Genomic DNA, 19,577 nt, shown 5'->3' on the forward strand with positions numbered 1-19,577 from the left:
GTAATACAACTTTGGTGAAACAAAAATGGCATCTTTGTTGTTAGAGTGGGAGTTATGGGAGTCATCCTGATGGCAGTAATTGCCAGTTCAGCGTCTGGGACTGCTGAAGCAAATTTTGGGAGCTATCATCTCTCTTTTCCACTATGTTGAGCAGTGGGGAGCTGTAAAGACATTTTTCACAGGACCACTACCCTTGTTTCCCATTGACCCAATTCACAGCCCTCAACAGGATTAAATGGCATGATAAGAAAAAAGCTTTTCATTCTGAAGTTGTAAAACTGACCCTCTTCCCCCTTCAAGAAAGCCCCTGAGGAAGACAAATATATCAGCCCCAACTGGAACAGATGTCAAAACTCAAACCAGCTCTTTCTTCATAAAGTTTATAAGAATTTTTAAAGGATGTGGAGGAGTCTTACTATATGCAGTAAGATAACGTTAAAATGCACAGGTTCTCAGGAGTTGAAAGGATGCTTTTCCTACAAACTCTCTCTTCTCTTTATCTTATCTGCATGGAAAGTAAACAGAAAGTCCCCATTACCTCTCAATATCAGTGAGTCTGGAAGAGTCACGGAATCCTTTAGCAAAAGGGTTGCTGTCAATTTTCAACTTGGTTATCTGGAAACACAGAAAAGAGCAACATTACACAAATATAGTGTTAAGGTACTGCAGTGTACAAAGTGTTAACCAATCCATCCGCTGTGACCTCACTGCTAATTTTATCCGCGTGCCCCGTGCGTTTGCATGTATGCTGCTCTTGAGACACTGCAAAGCTGAGGAGGCAAACCAGGGTGTACTGCACATACGGCAGTGGAAAGACCAAAGGGCACAGCAGGCTCAGCCTTCCTGTTGCCTGGAGCAGGAGGAACCCACCCACGTACAGTATTACAGCTTCCAAATACTTTAACAGCATCAATCAGGTTGTCTCTTCCACAAGCAGTACAAATCACCCTGCTAACAGCTGAGCCTGCTTGATGGAGCCGCACATCAACCAGTACAAGCCCAAACGACCTGAAGCCATGGCTTCAGTTCAGCACCGCCTTTTCTTTTACTGGGATGGAAATGTTCTCAGCCAGGCCTACCAGCCACCGCACAGGGGCAGTTTAACTGGTTTTGTATGAAAAGAGGCTGAGGAAGGGAAGGAAAAATGTGGGGAGAACTCAGATTTAAACTGACAGGGCCTGCATTGAAGGAGTAACCCCACTGAAACTATCAGAGTCTTGAAAAAACACAGATCATGAATAAAAACTTTCCTCCCTTCTTCAAAGGTAGCTATAAACCTGCCCAGTGATTCAGTCAGCCTTTCCATTTTGACAGAGAACCCATTGACCAGGAATCCCTCCTGCCCCAAAGCATCTGAGCTCCCCTTAACTTTGCGGTGAAACTTTTCAGGCATATGGTGGTGACTTTCAATATGTTTTTTTGAGGACCAAGAAAAGAAATGCACCATTGTCCTTGTGAAATTTTCTGTCTATCCAACCAGTTTCGATTTGGTGAATAAAACCTGAGACATTATTGTAATATTTGGATTTTCCAGCCATACTTCTTCCAAGAGCTAAAAATAAAATTTTAAGTGGAAGTTAGACCTTGATGAGAGGCAACACAGGACCCATCCTACAAGGCAGTGAATGCCACCAACTCTAGCTTAAACCCACGAAAACCAACAGCTCTCAACATTTCATATCAAGGGGCTTTGTCAGCTTGACTTCCCTCAAAAAAAAAGCCTGTATCGAAGAGGCCACAACCTCATTTTTAATAACCGGGCCTCAAGACTCAGGAAAAAAAAAAAGGGGGATCTTTTCCAAATCCTCAAACAATGAAACACTCTCACCAAACAAATATATTTCAAAATGGGGTCGCTTCTCCCCCGAAACAAAAAAGAAATGAAAAATAAAGAGGACAACTGGACCCAACTTTTAATTCTGAGAAAGAGGTCTTCTGTGAGGAAAACACAGAGAGGAAGGGACATGCTAACAAAGGCAAATTCTGAGTTTTTAAGTAACACTCTTCCAGTGGTCAAACACCATGGACCTGAGTGCTGGTCGAGGGTTTGAAGCTGTCTCATGGCTCAGATACAACTGGTGGAAATAATGCTGAAGCCTTGCTACAAGGACCTTGAAACAATTCAGAAAGTTAGTTACAGACTCATTCTACTTCCAAGATATCCATAAGCCCTCAGCTCATGGTGATGTTGCAGCGTGGCGAGTCAGTGCCTCACGTCCACTGAACATTTTTATGGCAGCGTTTTGAAAACCACCTTTAAAAATACAAGCTCTAACTAGTTCCATTGACTGAGATCACCGACACACCAAGCCAACTGCACTACAAAACAATAAGGATGTCTATTCATCTCTTGAGCATATTTTCACCAATCAAACTTCCATCTTCCCGATATTAAAGTTTTGGTATGACATCACAGGAGAAACTTTTTGTATCCACCAAAGCCAGATGAGACTCACAATCATTTATGGCCATATTTTTCCTCAGAGACTGTCTCACAAACAATCAGAGAACATCTGCTAGAAAGCATTTTAAAATGAAATCTGACCTACAATTCAACTCTGTGGCAGTGGTTTGACTGTTTAAATAAATGCATGCCCTTTAAATCTTAAATTATGAGATAGTTTGTTGAAAGTGTAATGTATTTAGCTTTTATCTAATAACCTCCAGAAATGTAATCAATCCCTCCTTAAAACAGTTCTGAAAGAAATGGCAAAAATGAAAAAAGGCTCCATTTTCATTAGTCATAAATAAAATGACAACATCAACCTCTAGGGGTTCCGGAGATGTTCCATTGAGAAATTTCCAGGACTCAATGTATGTGCTTTGGGAAGGTTGGTTTAGAAACATCTCTAGTGTAAATATCATCGGTAGACGCAAATTCATCCTACAGAAATAAATTCCGGGTTTAGCTGGTTTTGTGCCTGTTACTGTTTTGCTGGTTTTTAAAGAAAGTTACATGGAAAAATCTAACTGCCTGTCCAAACATTATTTTCTTGAGATTGCCAGGTGCTGAGTGTGTTTTCTACGGCATTCAGATACAAATCTGAGTCTAAATCAATACATTAAAGCCTTAAAGCAGGATATGGGGTCCGTCATAAGGACTGACTTAATACTACTACTATTATCTTCAGAGCTTCCTTGGCCCCCTATGCAGTAGTTTAGTTTTATTCATAACATTTCAAATTTAATTACTTTTGCTTCATATTAAGAAACGCTGACTTCTTTAAACAATCCAGCAGGTTCATGGACTCTGTGATGCTACCTGCCCATATATTTGGACGGGGCCTGTATTTTTCTTAACTTGAGGGAACTAAGGAGTGAAATAGGTGGGTTTTTTTGAAGTACCATAGTCAGTAAGCCCTTAAAGCATGCTCTGAATCACACTGAAGGCAACGACATATTTCCACTGACTTAAATATTAAAGCCCAATCCACCATCAAGCAGAGCCTCTGTTCTCTGATTGTTTATAGACTTCCTAAAATTACTCATTAGCAATCCATTGTTATGATCTCCTCCATTTTGTATATATTATTCCCTGGCATGCAAATTGAAATTCAAACATCTGGATGTAATCTGGGCAGCCTCTGAAAAGCGTATCTCTGAGTGGTTTTCCTTACATTTGAGCCTTACAGCTTAATTAGTCGACTTTTTAAGCCCATGAAATTATCATGTGCAAACCAGAATCTCTCTCAGCTCATAGCTTGTGGCATAAAAGATCTCTGCAAATAAGAACAGTTCTTTAATGAGCTATAATTAGAAAATGACTAAATGTTAATATGCAAGCAGCTTTGTATAGACAGAGGGGAAGACGAAAGAAAGCCTCTTACTTGTCATTTTTACTCTCATGAATAACCCTTACGGCTCTTTGAAGTCTGTAGTACTACTGTATATTCAGGAATTACTCATGAATGTGAGTAAGATTGGCATGGAAAGGTAGGTTATGGCTGACATTTTCCTGGTTTACATGGGGCAGAAGGGAGTCTTCAGCAGGGTAGGATCTAGTTTCATCCATGGAAATTAGCTGCTCTACTCACCAGTTGATTCTGGTAGGCAGTAACAGCAGTAAAAACTGTCTCTGGAAAGATGAATGTCCTGAACTCTTCTGATTTCAGATTGAGCAAAGAAGCCGTGTGATCCTTCTTCTTAATGATGTGGACCCTTGGCTGGTACTTGTGCATGGAGTTCAAAATGATCTGCGAGAAAGAATGACACAGCACTGTCCTGAGAAGAGGGTTGACAGAGCCCTCAAAGCTATAAAACCATAGGGGGGGAAAAAAGAGATCTAATTAACACTGCAGGGGAAGTGTCTGAAATCTAACCAGCCAGGGGCTGGTTTTCAAAGCAAACTCTCCAGCTCCTTTGGGCAGTTCCAGGAAATGAAGGTGGAAAAGCAGGCATCCCAGGAGCTAGACTCCTCTCACTCCTACGCCACTGGTGAGCATGCATATCTTGAAGCATAAATACCTGTTCCTACAGGTGAGGTGTTTTACATACAGAATTAGTCACTACCAGAGTGTGCCCCAGTTGGCAGGTGCGAACTGAAAGCTAATGGCCAACACTCCCCATTTGCAAAAATGCGCAGGTGCACAATGAAAACAGTCACAAATCCCTCCAAAAAAAATGACGGAAAAAATTAGACCCATCCAAAAACCTACCAGCAGCAGCAACACAAACCGTCTGACCAAAAGTAAAACTCCACGTAGCCTTCCACTGTGGCAAACTCTTAAAACAAGCTACTTCATAGATGCTCTTCACCGCAGACTACCAAAAATGAGAGCAAGGAGGGAAACCAGTACGGAACCCCCAAATGACTGGGTTTTGCTATTCTATCCTCATTAATAATTGTTTACGAGCTCCCAAAACAATTCTAAACCCAAGCTACCAACCAACCAATTTCAACGTTCACTGGAGTCAAACCAAGAGTTCCCCTTGCTTCAGTTACCACTGGCTGGAGGCCTGTTTGGCTGCCTCTAACCACAGTATTACAATATAAGAATTAAATACAGAGCTCAGCTCACACCAGCCCTTGTTTTGGATATAATCACAGTCACAAGACAAAATTGGCAATGGTGTGGGTGGTTCTATTTTGCAGGGGCCATAACGACATTACAGTCAGCTCCGTACATCTGGAACAGCTAATGTGCATTCCTCAGGAAGCGTTAACTTCAGCTGAAACATAGCAGGAGCAGTGCAGTATTTCATGCTAAGTCAATGAGAAAGGTTGCACATTGCATTGGAGTGGAGAGCTTAGAGACAGCTCTATCATAGCTACAATTTCCATCAGCGTTTTTCTTTGCTGCTCCTTTGGGGCCAAATATTGCCAAGACTCACACTGGGACTTTGGGGGGAGGCACACAGCAGCAAGAAAGATATTACAGTGACAGTGAACCATCATCTTGGAAGTGTTGCATGTCTGCTTTAACCAGCTCAGGTCCTTTTTCAAAGCACTTCACCATTTTATACAGCAACACACACAACAGCCATGGACCTTGCCTTTAATACCCTTAGCACTTTACCTTCTCTTTGTAAAACTTTGTCTTGTTATCCTAGTAATTTGGAGTGCTCTAAGCAGATGGAAAAGACATTTTAAAGCAGGGTGTGTGGATGGCGATGAGCTTACTGAGAAGTTGGCCCACAGACCTCGGTGCTTTCCATTGCCTTTCATGGCCATGATATCCACACCAAGGCATTACATCTGAGCAGCAGTCAAGCGGAAGGAGGAAGAAGTTGTGACAGAGCAGCTCCCACACATGCCCTTTCCTTTCACTCCTCTCTGAATGCAAATTGTGATAAAGAAACTACATTTCTCAAACAAGAGCACGTAATCCCTTATGAAAGTTTTCCAAAAAATGAAGTGCACATAGATAACATCCCCTTCCATGGTACTCTATGTTTCTCATTCCCACCAGAGGCAAGTCTGGTCATTCATGTACCAAACAAGTACTGAATGTAGCCAGGAGGTCACAGAAGACCCATGGCCAAGGTAAAAGTAAATGTCACATTTCCTTCATGTGAGGATCTGTACCTGTAGTACTCCACCTGCACCCCCACACAAGTTGCTGGTAACACACACAGACACTCCTTACTATCCATGCAACATCTCATGTTAGGACTATATAAAAATATCCTAAAGGAGTTGGATCCACAGGGTGTACCTCACAGAGTAGCCTCCAAGAGTGGCCTCAAAGTCCAAGCAGTCCCCTCCTGCATGGTGTAGCTATCAGAAAATCCATCATGCCAGCTCTGTGACAGTCCTGCTGGCATGTCCCAAGAGATACATCAGGTGCCCCTATACTCATGGCAGCCCCCCTGCACACACTTGCTGGCAGCCACAGGCCCCCAGCCACCCCATCCACCTTTGTGCTGACAGCCTGCAGCAGGGAAGATGACCAGGATCCCTCCTTACAGGATCCTGATTGCTGTAAGGTCAGGCAGGTTTGTAGGCATCTGGCTCCCACTGGCTACAGACCAGTCACCAGAGGCAATCTGGATGCCAGCTGCAAAATTCCAAGGTGGTTTTGAATTCAGGAACTGTGCCGTGAATGCCACTTCCATATTCACCAAATAAGAGCATTACCACGTAAAGTTTTCTTTCTGAAAACACGAAGGTTCCTAACTTCTGCCTGGTTGACTCTAAAAAACCTTGGGCATAACTCCTTGCAGCTATTCCAAACCCCCTGCTTTCACAGTTATTTATTAAACATGTTCACAGCTTTGTGTTTGCTTTTGCAAACATCCATGTGTTTGAGTTTTGCTATTGTAAATGCCAAAAAACCAATTACAATAATGTATACACTCACAGCTCACCTCACCATAAACCAGAAATTATGTCACTCCAATGAAGGGCAACAAAAGGTCCTAAAGAAAGCACTCTGTGTGAAGAATGTCACCAAAAATCTGGGGGGAAAATGTCACATTCATAAATATTTTGCAATCAGAAAAATGGCAATTACTTGCTTGGCGGTAAAAATCTAGAGATAGGAGCCATTTCCTTCCTCTGGTAAGGATATCTGAAAGTGTTTCCATGGAGTGAGCTGTATGTCATGCACACAGAGATAAGACTTCTGCCTGGTGCTTGGGGAGACTATGTGCATAACTATGGGGTTACACACGCTGCTGAAGGTACACAGGCAGAAATGCTTGCCAACTCCAAAAGTCCCAGAATAAGAGAAAACAAACATATGCTAGAACAAACAAATGCCTCTCTTCTCTACAGATTCCTTTCCAGGAAGTGAACCACCCTACAAATAAACCACAATTACCTTAACACCCGTAACTGTCTTCTGGACGATGAAGAAAGCAAGAAAGTAGAACAAACTGGAATCGGGTTGGATCCCTGTTCCCTACCTGCAACTAGTATTTAAAGGTGTCTTTTGGGTCATCCAAATTTCCTCAGGAACTAACATGCCTTATCAAACGTAATTAAAAAGTGAAGACTAGCTTTTTCAAACTGAAGTGAGAGATTTCAGGAGGTGTTTCAATTCTCCTCTTCTCCTTGTACACAGGAGTTCAGAAACACCGTGGGCCATAGCACAGTGAGCCCTCCTTAAAGGCTTTAGAGCACTGATTTCTTCCTTAATTCTACTGATCATCCACTGAAGCATTCACATAGCTTCAATAAGGCAGCACATGAAACCTGACATCCTAATTTGAAACATAAACCCCCACAAAATATTAAAAAGAGAGGGCTCCGTGAAGGGGTAACACCTGTCACTCAAACCTCAACACAGGATCAAGCCTTCAGGGCTTATACTTAACTGAACACACAAAACTTTCCATTGTGGTTGGCTGTCCAGAGCCTTTGTGTAAAGAATGGGATCAACCTCTGCTTCTCCGGAAATTAATGGGAAGGCTGCATCTCAAACACTACAGATCATTTTCTCCCGCTGCCTGTATTTGAGATGATTACATCTTCTTGCTCTGCCACATGTCTCTGTTCCCGACAGCTCCTCAGACCTACTTCTTCTTCCTCCTCCTCTGGGCTTCTGGGAACTGCAGCACTCCTAACTAGCTTGCAATATACTGCTGCAAGCCCTTTATTAGAGGCACACATGGCCCCTGTTATGATGAAAAATGCTTCTTTTTAAGTGCTCACGTATACTGCTCTATCATCACTTGGTGATAGAGCCCACAAATCTTCAGCTTTGCCCTTCTACAGATTATGAAATAAAAGAGAAGAAAAAAACAAAACCATTCTCTACTAGTCATGAAGGGAACAACGGTGGGAACTGGCTTCAAGAACAATATATCCACAGATGGATCTCTACAAAAGAACAACACAGAGGCATCTATCTGGGCTTTTTTTGTTTATTTGTTTGGGGGTTTCAGCCATTTTGTTGTTGTTGTTATTTCCAGGATGTATTTTAAATTATCATGGCTGTGATTGAATGCTCAGTTCTTGAAATGAGTGAAAATTCTCTTTTGGATGAGAAACATTTGCACAGAACACAGCTGAGACAAATGGTCACTGTCTCACACAGTCCAGGCAAAAAAATACCACACTAGGAAAGGATTTCTGATACATTGTATTCTGCAATTATTCAGCTGAACAAATTAGTTCCCCCTACACATGCTTTGGAATTCAAAATCATTCCTCTCTTCCCAACACCTCATTTACTAACACTGCCTTTATGCTCATTCTTCTGAACTAAACTGCCTTGTTCTCAGCCAACAACTCCTTCAAATCCGTCCCCTTGCTCCTTCTGTCTTCCCTGGGAGAATCAACAAGCCCAGAGGCAACAATTTTAGCTCTTTCTTCACAATTTGGAGGCACTACCCAGTTGTTCCTGCACTTTAGAGGCATTTTTAGGGAAAGGACAGGACAGACAATACCTATTCTTATCACCTACTGCTAGGCAGTCAGGTAAGTAAAGGAGTTGTCCCCACTGACGGAGCATAGCAGGAACCCATGGCAAGCAGCTCTGAATCCTATTTACCATCTTCCAGCCTCAAGGCTTGTGACAAAGAACTGGCACCAATTAGAGCCAAGACCTGTCTCCTTCAGAGGCCCAAGTCCACCCTGTGGCACCTTGGCTTACAGTTAGCCTACAGTTATTTCAAGGGCAATTGAGGCACACTTATTTTTTATAATTTTATAGACCTTGCTTTGGTGTCAAGTCAGTATTTTCTTCTGACTCTGTGCCCATGCTGCAATGAGTCTGGAAGTAAAAGAGCTCTTATTGATGGACCCAGCCCTAACAGGTGACCTGAAGTGACCGGCAGGGAGCTTCCAAGCCCACATGTAAAAGCACGTGGGTTTGCTGGCTGTGGGACGTGGCAGAGCATACTGCCAAGTCACAGCAAACTGCAAGCAAAAGCACAACAAAAGGCTCATCTGCTTTCCTTCTATCCCTTGCTCTCATCCTCAGCTCCACCCTGAACTTGTCCCAGATGGATGTTTTGCCTCTAGTGGTAGCAGGGTTTGATCTGGGCTCTGCCCTATGAAACACTTTGTAAAATCCCGACTTTTAAAGTTGCCAATTCCGCAACAACAGAGGAGCCCAAAAGGGGCCTTAAACGTGTTAAGTCGGATGCATTCAAGCTTCACACATCGTCCCCCACTGTAGTATGAAGGGCTGGCTAAGAGAGGTAACATGGGGACCACGGCAGCCTTTCCCCATGGCAGTCTCTCTCCCATTTAGCCCTGTGGCCCAAGCAAGCAATTCCCTGGTGATTTCTTTTCCCTTTCCCACCCGTAGGGCTACTCACATGGCCATGCTGATCCAGCTCATTGTTGGTGAGTTTGACTTTTTCAAAGGACACCATCTGCTTCAGCAGTTGCTCTCCTGTGAATGGGGAGTCAGGGTGCACATACAACCTAAAAAAAACCACAGAAAAAATGCCTGCTCATAAAAAAAATCTCACCTCTGGGCTTGTGTGTGGGTACCATCTCTGTATGAAATTAAAATGCACATATCATTCTGCTTTTGGGATATGCAGTGGTTTCACAGACATGGACTTCCTGAGAGCTTAGGATAATACAAATCTGCTGCTAGAACATGACACCACTTCCCCCAAATTAATGAATTCCTGAAATAAAGCTATTAATGAAGGACAGTAAAGCAGATTACTTATTTAATTCACTAGAACATAACTCAGAATCCTGTGTCTGAGTGCTAGACTGCTCCTTAACCATCCCTATTATTTTATCCTGCTATCTAAAACGGAGACATTAACTAACATTTGCTGTTGTGTCTTTTCCCAAATGAAAAATTGATCATGTCTTTCCCCACAGCTGTACTAACAAGCACTTAAAATAACAATGACTACAGCTCCAAGAGAAAAAACATGGTGTCATTACAGAGATAATGGGGGAATGCAGATAAAAATGCATTTTTCTTTATATGTAACATTAAGCCGTGATAATGATTTTAACCTGCACTCGATCACACATTCGCTGTGGTGACGTCTGTTTATAAGAGGTTGAAGGCTGCAGTCCAGCACAGTGGTTTGACATGAAAAATTAGTTACAGCTCTGCTATTAACAATCCTACACTTGGGAAATTAAGCAGAAGAAAAGGAAGCAAGAAGACATGTAGATACAATGATGTATACATTATGACTACACTAATTACAAGTGCCATGCTATTTAAGAGCAATGATTTTATAGGAATAATGTATTGCTGAAAATTATTAACTCAACTGCTCTTTTGTGATGGCAAATTAAGAGTCGGGCCAGACCTTCAGCTAGTGCAAACCAGCCCTGTTCTGCTTCTGTCTGCATTGGTTATCACTCACTGAGGGCCTGACTGTCATTTTGGGTGATGTCTTTGGCCACACAAATGACTTTCTTCCATTAGGTGGGTGGGGCAGCACTGAACTGCCAGGTTAGGAAGATAAACATTTGTCCTTGTTGTTGAGCTACGATTTTAGAATGGAAAAACCACTAAATGGTGGGGCGTAACTCTCCAATAGACCACACTGATCCCTAATCAAGGAATGCCCATACTAAAGACACTGGGGATAACAGTCCTGTTGCTCAAAGAGGAAGGAGATTTGATCCTGCATTCTGTTTTTGCCAGCAGAATCCCCAAGACACAGTGAAGCTAAAGTGTTACCAGCACAGCTCACCTCAGATGTGCAGGATGTTTGCCTTACATTGATCCAAAGCACAGCTTGGCTGCTCTAGCTATGTCCATGGGAGGGATGCTGAGCCAGGATTCCTGTCACAATAAAATATTCCTAGCATGCAGGCGTCCTCACTGCTATAGACTCTGCTGATTGTACTGCAAAGCCCATAAAAAATGGTCATGTATCTGAAAACCCAAGACCTGGAATTGTGTTATGTCAAAAGAATCTTAGCTCTCATGAAAACTAACTTTGCCTTCCTCTAAAAAAACCTGAAAATTTCAAAATTTAGAGCCCTGAATTAGAGAAGGCAAGACAAAAAGAGTTCCAAACATGCCCTGCAACTTTTCAGCCAGCCTTGTGATTTTTTTTTTTTTTTTTTTTTGAGCCTGACTCCTAATTTTGAATGTCTGGATAGCTAATAATGTTTACTGTGATCACAGAGTGTCAGACTCAGCACGGTTTGGCTAATTGGGTCCAAAAAGCCAAAGTATTTCAAATATGTGCTGGGAATGAGTAAAGACCTCCCTGTGCTGAAAAGCTGAGCACAATTGTTTTACACCATGGATAGTTAATGCTTGGCACTGCTTTAGAACTACCGGGTGCCTGTAAGCTGAGTGCTAACAGGAAAGTCACTGAAGGATGGGCACCAGAATATCACTTACTGAAATGCAACAATAGACCTTACTTTTTTTACCCATTTGCTACACCCCATTGATCCCACTGCAACACAGGGTTCGACCTGGTGAGCTACACCTATTTCCCACACTTCTCCCACAGCCTGAGCTTGCACACCTCAGGGAAGAGGGTTGAACACTTGACATAGTGATTTCTGAAGCAGAAGTTGTTGGGAAGACCACGAGTGTGCACAAGGAAACAGGTCGGCAAGATAAATGTGCACATTCCAGCACAGCACACAAGGCTCTCCCAGAAGTTTGCCTGGGATCTGCTGCCTAAGGCCAGCCAGATGTGAGGAGCTGCTCACTTTGATTCATAAAGGATTGAGGAGCCATATTTGGGTGTGAATTTGCTCCACAGTACATAATGTTTAGTGATATATGCAAGGTTTGAGTACTGCTTCTTTCTTGTGTATTTTGGAATGCAGCACTGCACTCCCTCTATTTAGTTTAACAGATGGTCTGGTCCCACAAGCCCCATGCATGCTACTTTTATTTACCATAATATTTCAAATAATTTGCAAAATATAATACCATTTAAAGATTTCCTGCCTAGAGTTCTCCATAAGTGTGTAAACACTATAACTTCATTAAACAAATTATTGTAGAAAAATACAGTTAAAAAAAAAAAAATAGGGAGAAATTTTTGAGTGAAAGAAATGAGGCAAAAAGGGAAGAAGATCAAATAAAGGTACATGCTGAAACTTACTGAACTGATGTTTCACGCAGTCTTAACAATGTGGAAGACAAACACAAAATATCACATAGGAACTCTATACCCAGATAGCACTTAAGAAGATTTACAAAAGACTTTCTGAAAAGTATTTTTATTTAAGTGTTCGTTGCAACATAAACTTGTTCATTGCAACATAAACTTGCCTTCAACATTGACAGCAGGAAGACAAGGATAAAACTGGTTTTAATAGAAAGTTCCCTGAAGGGCTAATCTTTCAAACAGAATTGCAGAATACTTATTAATTTGAAAAAAACCAAAAGCCCAAAAAAACCCTACAAAACTGTCTTAGTGTTGAAAGTTTTTTTTTAAATGGAAAGAGTAAACCATCGAACTGGTTCAATCCTGCAAAGTCTTACACCCAGGCACAATGCAACTCCTGAATAATTCCTCTGATGTCACTGTGCCTGTGCAGATGCAGGCAATGGTGTGTGGGGAACAAGTACCTTGTTACCAGTGCCCAGACACTAAACACACATACACCTCTCACTGACACTCCTCAAATAGGCAGAACTAAAACCCTGTGTTTGGAGGACAAGAAATCATAACTTCATTAAGGGCTTCTGTTACTGGAGCAGGACCAAACTCGTTTCAAGATGGGAGGAGAACTACTTTTAATCTGTTCAAGCAAGACTGAGACCTCCCACCTCAAAAGATGCATTAATACTCTAGAAGAAGCACTGGTAATGCAAACATTGGCACGCTGAACCTCTTGACATCCTTTTTCTCACCAAAGTGTAAAGAGGACAACGTGCATAAATGTATCTGTAAGTACCATCCACACAAAGAAGCAGCTATCTCTGCCTGTGCTCTGATCAACAGTCTGTTTAACTATGCATCCTGAAAATAAAGCAGGAAAGGTGTACGTTTACACATGAGGGCAAAGCATCCTGAAAATGGAACAGCACAGATACACTTTTGCACATAGGGGCACTGATCTGTTGAGGACTCCTGAACGTTACCACAGTACAATAACAACTATTAAACTTCAAGAAGGTTTTATCCAACACTCGGCAGAGCAGTTGCTAATTATTCCAATCTCTTGTCTTATGTTCTAGTATTTCCTTGTTGAATGAGTCTGTGCCAGAGAGAGTGTGAATTAGTAATCTATTTAAAGGTATCCCAAAAGGGGCGTGAACAGAAAAATAAGAAGGGGGAAACCCTGCCTTAAAATTGTTTCTGTTCTTCTGTTATTCCTTCTTTTGATGCTGACTCCTTTGGAGCAGGATCTGTGTTTTTTCTTTGGGTTTTGATCAGTGCCCATTACAATACGTCAAATGAAGCCCTCAGACATTTACCACACTACAAGAAGGAGTTTTTGGCCACGAAAACAAAGCAGACATAACTCCTAGGTTGCTGTCTTTAATCACAGCTTCTTCTCTGCCTGCGCTTTTTGTTTATTTACTTCCCTGAACAGCCTTCCAGAGATCACCAGTCACCAAGATTTCAGTTCAACACTTTATATAAGGAAATCGTGCACTGTTTGGTGCCTATACTCACACACCAAAAAAATTTGTTTCCATTTCTTGCGTTTCACTTATAATTTCTGCCTCTGTAATAAGCAAGTTCTTAACCCCAGGCTAAGCCACCTGGAGCAGATCTGTGTTCCTGCACAGAGCCCTCCACAAAAAGTTTCTTTGAAGCCAGAGAGGCATCCGTGTTATTTCCCTATCTCCGGCTCTGACTCAGCAAAGCCTTTCGACGTGTGCTGCAGTCTTACTGGACTTGGGGACTGAAGTAGGTACAGAAGTGCGGGGCTGAATACGATGAAGTGTGGGTCTCCTCTGAAGTGCCCTCCCACTGCACAGCCCAGCGCTGCAGCCTCAGCTGCCCAGTGCTTAAAGGAATCAGTCAGTAATTATATTAATAGAATGACTTTAGCAATTAAACTTCTAAAGCGTTTGTTTCTGTATAGGAAAGGGAATTTATTTTACAGAGGGTTTTTTTTTTTTTTCCTGATGTATCAGAATATGTCATGATTTCTTAACGAAAAAGAAAGTAACTATGCTGTGGAACTGATGTGTATTTTGCCTGCTGTCTAAGAGATGATTAGAATCAAGAATAAAATCACTGGTTAGCAAATGTTGGATATGTTACAGAAATAATATCTTTTCAAGCCTAAACAGCAATGAACTGCAATTTATTTCTACTTTGGCTTGGCTGGTGGTGCCTGGATTGCTTTAAATTATGAGGTCAAATATTGAGGGGGCAAATCCAAGGGACAAATAATTTTTTTTTTTTAATCTTTCTTATCTGAGTCATGACAAACTTCATTAAAAAAAATTAAAATAAACAATATGTATAAAAGAACTCTTAACCAAATTCTACATGTTTTGGAATATTCAGTATAAATCAAACCTCAGGCAGAGATCTGAGGCCAGATTCTGCAGCTCAAAATTTGTAATCAGAGTTTTTAACCAATTTTGTTGAGCATGGACTCAAAATTTTAGAGCACTGTCTGCAAACAAAATGGAAAGATTAATACAAGGTATTTCTTGAAGAAAAAAAAAAGTAAAGAGAAATAAAAGACCAGCAATAAAATCTACAAACCTTGCAGGGAGAGGAGGGTCAGCTTTTCCAGCCACTAACCAGGAAGACCTGTGGTAGGCATATCTATATCTTTTATTGTCCACAGGAACTATATCCATTAACACAATATACTTGGCCTCAGGATCCACTCCCGAGAAGGAAACCCTGATCGTAGGAAACATTCTCCTGAAATAAAGGCAAATCAGAAAATAAATATTTGGGCAGAGAACAGAAATAAGAGAGCTTCTGAAAGGCTGCTAAAAGTAACAATTATATTTAAATCCCCTGAAAAAACTTAAAGCATCTATTGATTTTGTCTCCACATGATGGAAGCTAAATCTTGTGTCTCTCTAATAAGGAGACAAAAAGCAGCTTGAAATCGAAACGATACTTGGGAAGCAAAAAGAAAAATATGGTAAAGGTGAAAAAGTAAAGGAGAAATATACTATTTGCCTGTTAGTTAAAAGTACACAACGATTTCAGAAGATAGTTATAGCTAAGGTACATAAATCTTTAGAAACTTGGATTTTCTTTTAATTATTTATTTTTTACGGGATCCATACTACTGTAAGGGAAGTATTCCAGAAATTATTTCGGTCATTATTCTCCCATATGTTAGATGAGTGTTTTCTTAAGCCTGCTCACAATATTTTGAATGAAATTTTCAAAACTAGAAACTTTCTTTTCTGTACTAAACTTTTGACAAAACACAATTTTAAAGTGTAAGGTTATCCTGTGGACCAGAAAAAAAAAGTTAAATAATTTTTAACAGGTTATAATTTTGAACTTTAAACTGCATGTTTTATACCTACTTAAAAAAAAAAAAAATATATATATATATATATATATATATACCGATAGAACTAACCAGTTAGGGAAAAAAAATTAAAAAGCGTCTGGGAACGACATTAGTAAAAAGTAACTTTGGGGATTGAAAAACCCGAAAAGACATTTGTCTCCTCCGGACTGCATTTTACTGACCCAAACCCCAAAAGCTTTACTGAAGAAACGGCATGGTTTGAGGTGACAAGAAAGCCTGGAATTCTTTTGCGCATTTTTGCAACCGAGAGAAAAGAACCAACCAAACCAAGCTCTGACTTAATCATTCTCCCACGACCCCGCGTTCCCCTTGGTCTGTACCAACCTAGCCCCTCGAAATCACTGCGAGATTTTAGTCGCAGACCTGACTATTGGGGAAACAACACTTCTACCCTGCCGTCAGGACGCCCCGGATGGATTTCAGCCGGCCCCGCTGCAGCGCCCCGCTGCCGCCCCGGGCCGCCTCTCCCTCTGCCCCGGCGGAGCTCCGCGCACCGCTCCGCGCAGCGCCGGGCTGGGCCCGCCGAGGGGCTGCGGCAGTTACGGGGCTTCACCCTCCTCTTCCTCCCCTTAACCCAGCCGTGCTGTTCTCCCGTTACAAAAACCTGCGGGGTTTCGGTAATTTTGTCTTTTTTCCCTCCTGTCCAAAGCCACTTTTCGAAAGATGCCCTGGGGGAAGACCCGGGGCTGCCCAGCCTTACCTCCCGGATTTGGTGATGATCATCTCGGTACCCAGTTCATGAAACTTGTCCCAGAGCTCCTTGGTCTCCAGGCTGCAGGAGATTTTGGCCATCTCCTCGCTGGGGATGATGGGAGTGGTGGGGATGAGGGGCTCGGTGCACAGGGAAGAAGGGCTGCTGCTAAAATCCCCGTGAGGGTCCAGGCTGGATAAATCACTCAAAGGCTGGGCGCAAGAGGATTTCTCAACGAATTGTTCTGCAGGGTTTGAGGAAAAGGAGAGAGGGAGAGAGAAAAAGAGAAAGAGACACAGAGGATTCAGCCAGGACAACGCGACCACCGAGACGAGCTATTTAAAAAACTAAATATCTATAAAAAAGGCATTTTTCATTCGACTGCCGCCGCTCTGCCCCAGCACACCCGCAGACCCGGCTGATTCTTTAGGCATCCGCTCATCATTTGAGGGCAGCGGTGGTGATTTTCGGAGATGAACTCCGGGAAGAGCCCGGTGCGGCGCCACTCCCCAGAGACGCACCGGGGGAGACACCCGGGGTGCGGCGGGAGCGGCACGGTCCCGGCCTCGCCGCCGCCCGGCCGTGATCCACTCCGCGGGGCACGGCGGGGCAGAGCCAGCCCTGCGCGCTGCCCCCGCCGCTAACCGAGGGGTTCCACGAAAAGGTCACTAATTCTCATTAAAACGGGAGCGTTGGGCGCCGAGGGGCTGCTGAGGGCCAGGGTCACGCTGCGGGAGCACGGGAGGCTGCTCCTGGACTGCACCGCTGACAGAGAGCGCAACACAGAAGGAGCCCGAGCGCGGCCGCGCAGGCTCCGCGCGTCCTCCGCGGGGAAGAGAACCCCAAATACCAATTAAACAGCGGGCACGGGCTCGCCCTCCCGGAAAGCTGGGTCTGCCTTTCTCCCTGTTTGCTGACACTGAACAGGCTCCTTTGGAGAAACTGTCTCCAGGGGAGCTGCGTGCGGCCGCGCAGCCTACGCGGGTGCAGTAGCTGCTGCCGACGCTGGCCGCCCGCCGCGCCTGGCTTCCGCCGGCGCTGCCGCCCACCCCCGCCCGCCCCGGGAGGCTTCGGGCGCTTCAGCAGCTCCGTTGGGAGTTTCCGCCAGAGGCGAGGCCAGCAGGGAGCAGGGCTGCGAAGGCTCTGCCCCGGCTCCGCGATGCGGCACCGGGATACGGCGACGGATCCGCCGCTCGGCGCCAAAGAACAGGAGGAGCACGAACGCGCCCTGCCCCTCCAGGGAAAGGTTTTGCCTAAAGCTCCTGTTAATAAAAACCGAGTTACAGGCAGTCGTTTCCCTTCGATTTTTAGTTGAACGACATGCGGGAAGGGGTTAAAAAATTTTGAAAAGGCAAATTAAATAAGCGTTTTCAGAGAAAAAACCAACCAAACAAAGAACAACTCCACTAACACTAACTTTAACACCAACCCATGTAAATATGCCGATCGGGAATACTACAACATTCTCGGCCTACATTAGCGCCCAGACTAAAAACTGAAGTTCACAAGGAATCCCTAGACTATGTGAAATCTTTTGAGACAGTTGATTAGGTGGAGCAGACGCTGAGGGAGCTGCCTTTGCTAAATTCTTTTAAGATTGAGTGTAATCCTGTTCATTGGCGCCCTGAAAGATTAACACATATTTTGTAGTTTTCTGCGAACTCCTGGATACACGCAAGGATGACAAACCGCAGAAACTTGGGGGGCCGAGGGGGAGGAGGCGAAGATGTTAATGTCTTTTAAAAGCTTTCAGGATTCTGAATCGAGGCAACCGAATAGAAGCGAAATCGCTTACCCGAAAATCGCGAGCACTTAAACTCGTCCCGGTCTATGTAGAACAAAACAGCATGTATGAGCCTACATCGAGGAGCTGTGAAAGGATTTTCAGGTCTATGCACAAGTTTTACTACCCTTGTAAGCCTAGGCACGATAACAGAGAGTCTCTTAATTGACTTCAGAACCAGGGTGGATTTGCAATAAATATTTAAGAGATTCATTTCATATCAGTGAAGAGAAATGGAACTACCTTAGAGTGTGGGATTATTCTACAAATGGCGAGTCTGGATAAATAAGAGGCGTAACTGAAACTGGAGGAATTTAGGAAACTCTTTATGCTATAAACAGCCTCGCCTAAAAACGGCGATAGGTGATGAAGGCGCTCAACCTTCAAGCTTAGGTGGTGCTGCTTTTCCCTCCGCAGGGAAAACCTTCGGGCAGGGGGGACGCGCCGCTTCCCCGGCCGGCTGCCGGAGCACCGAGAACGGTGAGCCAGTGCGGCCAGGGTCAGACGGACGGACGGGAGCTCCGCACCCCACGGACACCGGCGGTCACCCCCATCCCCACTCACCCAAAGGCTTGATGGTGCTCTCGGGGGACTCCTTGTCCTTGGAACTGCCGCTTGACATGAGGGCGGCAATGGAGAAGGCGTTGGCCCGGGAGGAGAGCTGTGGCTTAGGGGGCGGCGTGTACTCCATGGCCACTGTGCGGGGAAGCGGCGCGGCTCGGTGCGGCGCTGCCCGGACGGGGCGGGCGGGAGGACCGGCCGGGGGTGGCGGACCGGGATACCGGGAGCACTCTGCTCCCGGCGCCGCGAGCTCCCCCGCCTTAACGCGGGGCCGCGGAGATCCTATCGGCCGGCGGCCAATCGGCGCCGGGACACGTCAAGGGCCCCGGCCCGGCCCGGCCCGGCCGCGGGGGAGGGGGCGGAGGCGGGCAGCAGCGGCAGCGGCGGCAGCAGCAGCAGCAGCAGCAGCAGCAGTAGTAGTAGTAGGAGGAGGAGGTGGAGGAGGAGGAGGGACGGACGGGAGGGAGGGAGGGAGGGAGAGAGAGGAGAGGAGGGGAGTGGAGGGGAGGGGAGTGGAGGGCAGGGCAGGGCAGGGCAGGGCAGGGCTCTGGCCGCCCGCGAGGTGGGGAGGGGGCGGCCGGCCCTCGGGACGGCTCCCCGCAGCCTCTCCCCTTTTGGGCAGCCCGGCTGCGGTTCGGGGTGCGCCCTCCGCTCCTCTGAGCCCTGGGGGCGGGAACGGGGGGGCAGGCCGCGCGGCCGGGGATGCTCCCGGGAAG

The 19,577-nt window shown here is 44.6% G+C and overlaps 1 protein-coding gene across 1 annotated transcript in view; it reads right to left on the reverse strand.

Moving 5' to 3' along the window:
* The window catches only part of TBX20 (T-box transcription factor 20), a gene marked incomplete at both ends in the record, with an annotated part of 34,679 nt that extends 15,688 nt beyond the window's left edge, over nucleotides 1-18,991 (reverse strand). The window contains 6 exons of the mRNA XM_082283232.1: nucleotides 539-615; nucleotides 4,035-4,193; nucleotides 9,709-9,817; nucleotides 15,028-15,192; nucleotides 16,527-16,761; nucleotides 18,865-18,991. Coding sequence (XP_082139358.1) covers nucleotides 539-615; nucleotides 4,035-4,193; nucleotides 9,709-9,817; nucleotides 15,028-15,192; nucleotides 16,527-16,761; nucleotides 18,865-18,991 — 872 coding nt within the window. The remainder of the gene's footprint in view (nucleotides 1-538; nucleotides 616-4,034; nucleotides 4,194-9,708; nucleotides 9,818-15,027; nucleotides 15,193-16,526; nucleotides 16,762-18,864) is intronic.
* Nucleotides 18,992-19,577: the final 586 nt, after the last annotated feature.

The sequence above is a fragment of the Coloeus monedula genome (assembly GCF_965178545.1).
Source record: "Coloeus monedula genome assembly, chromosome: 1".
Classification (NCBI taxonomy): Eukaryota; Metazoa; Chordata; class Aves; order Passeriformes; family Corvidae; genus Coloeus; species Coloeus monedula.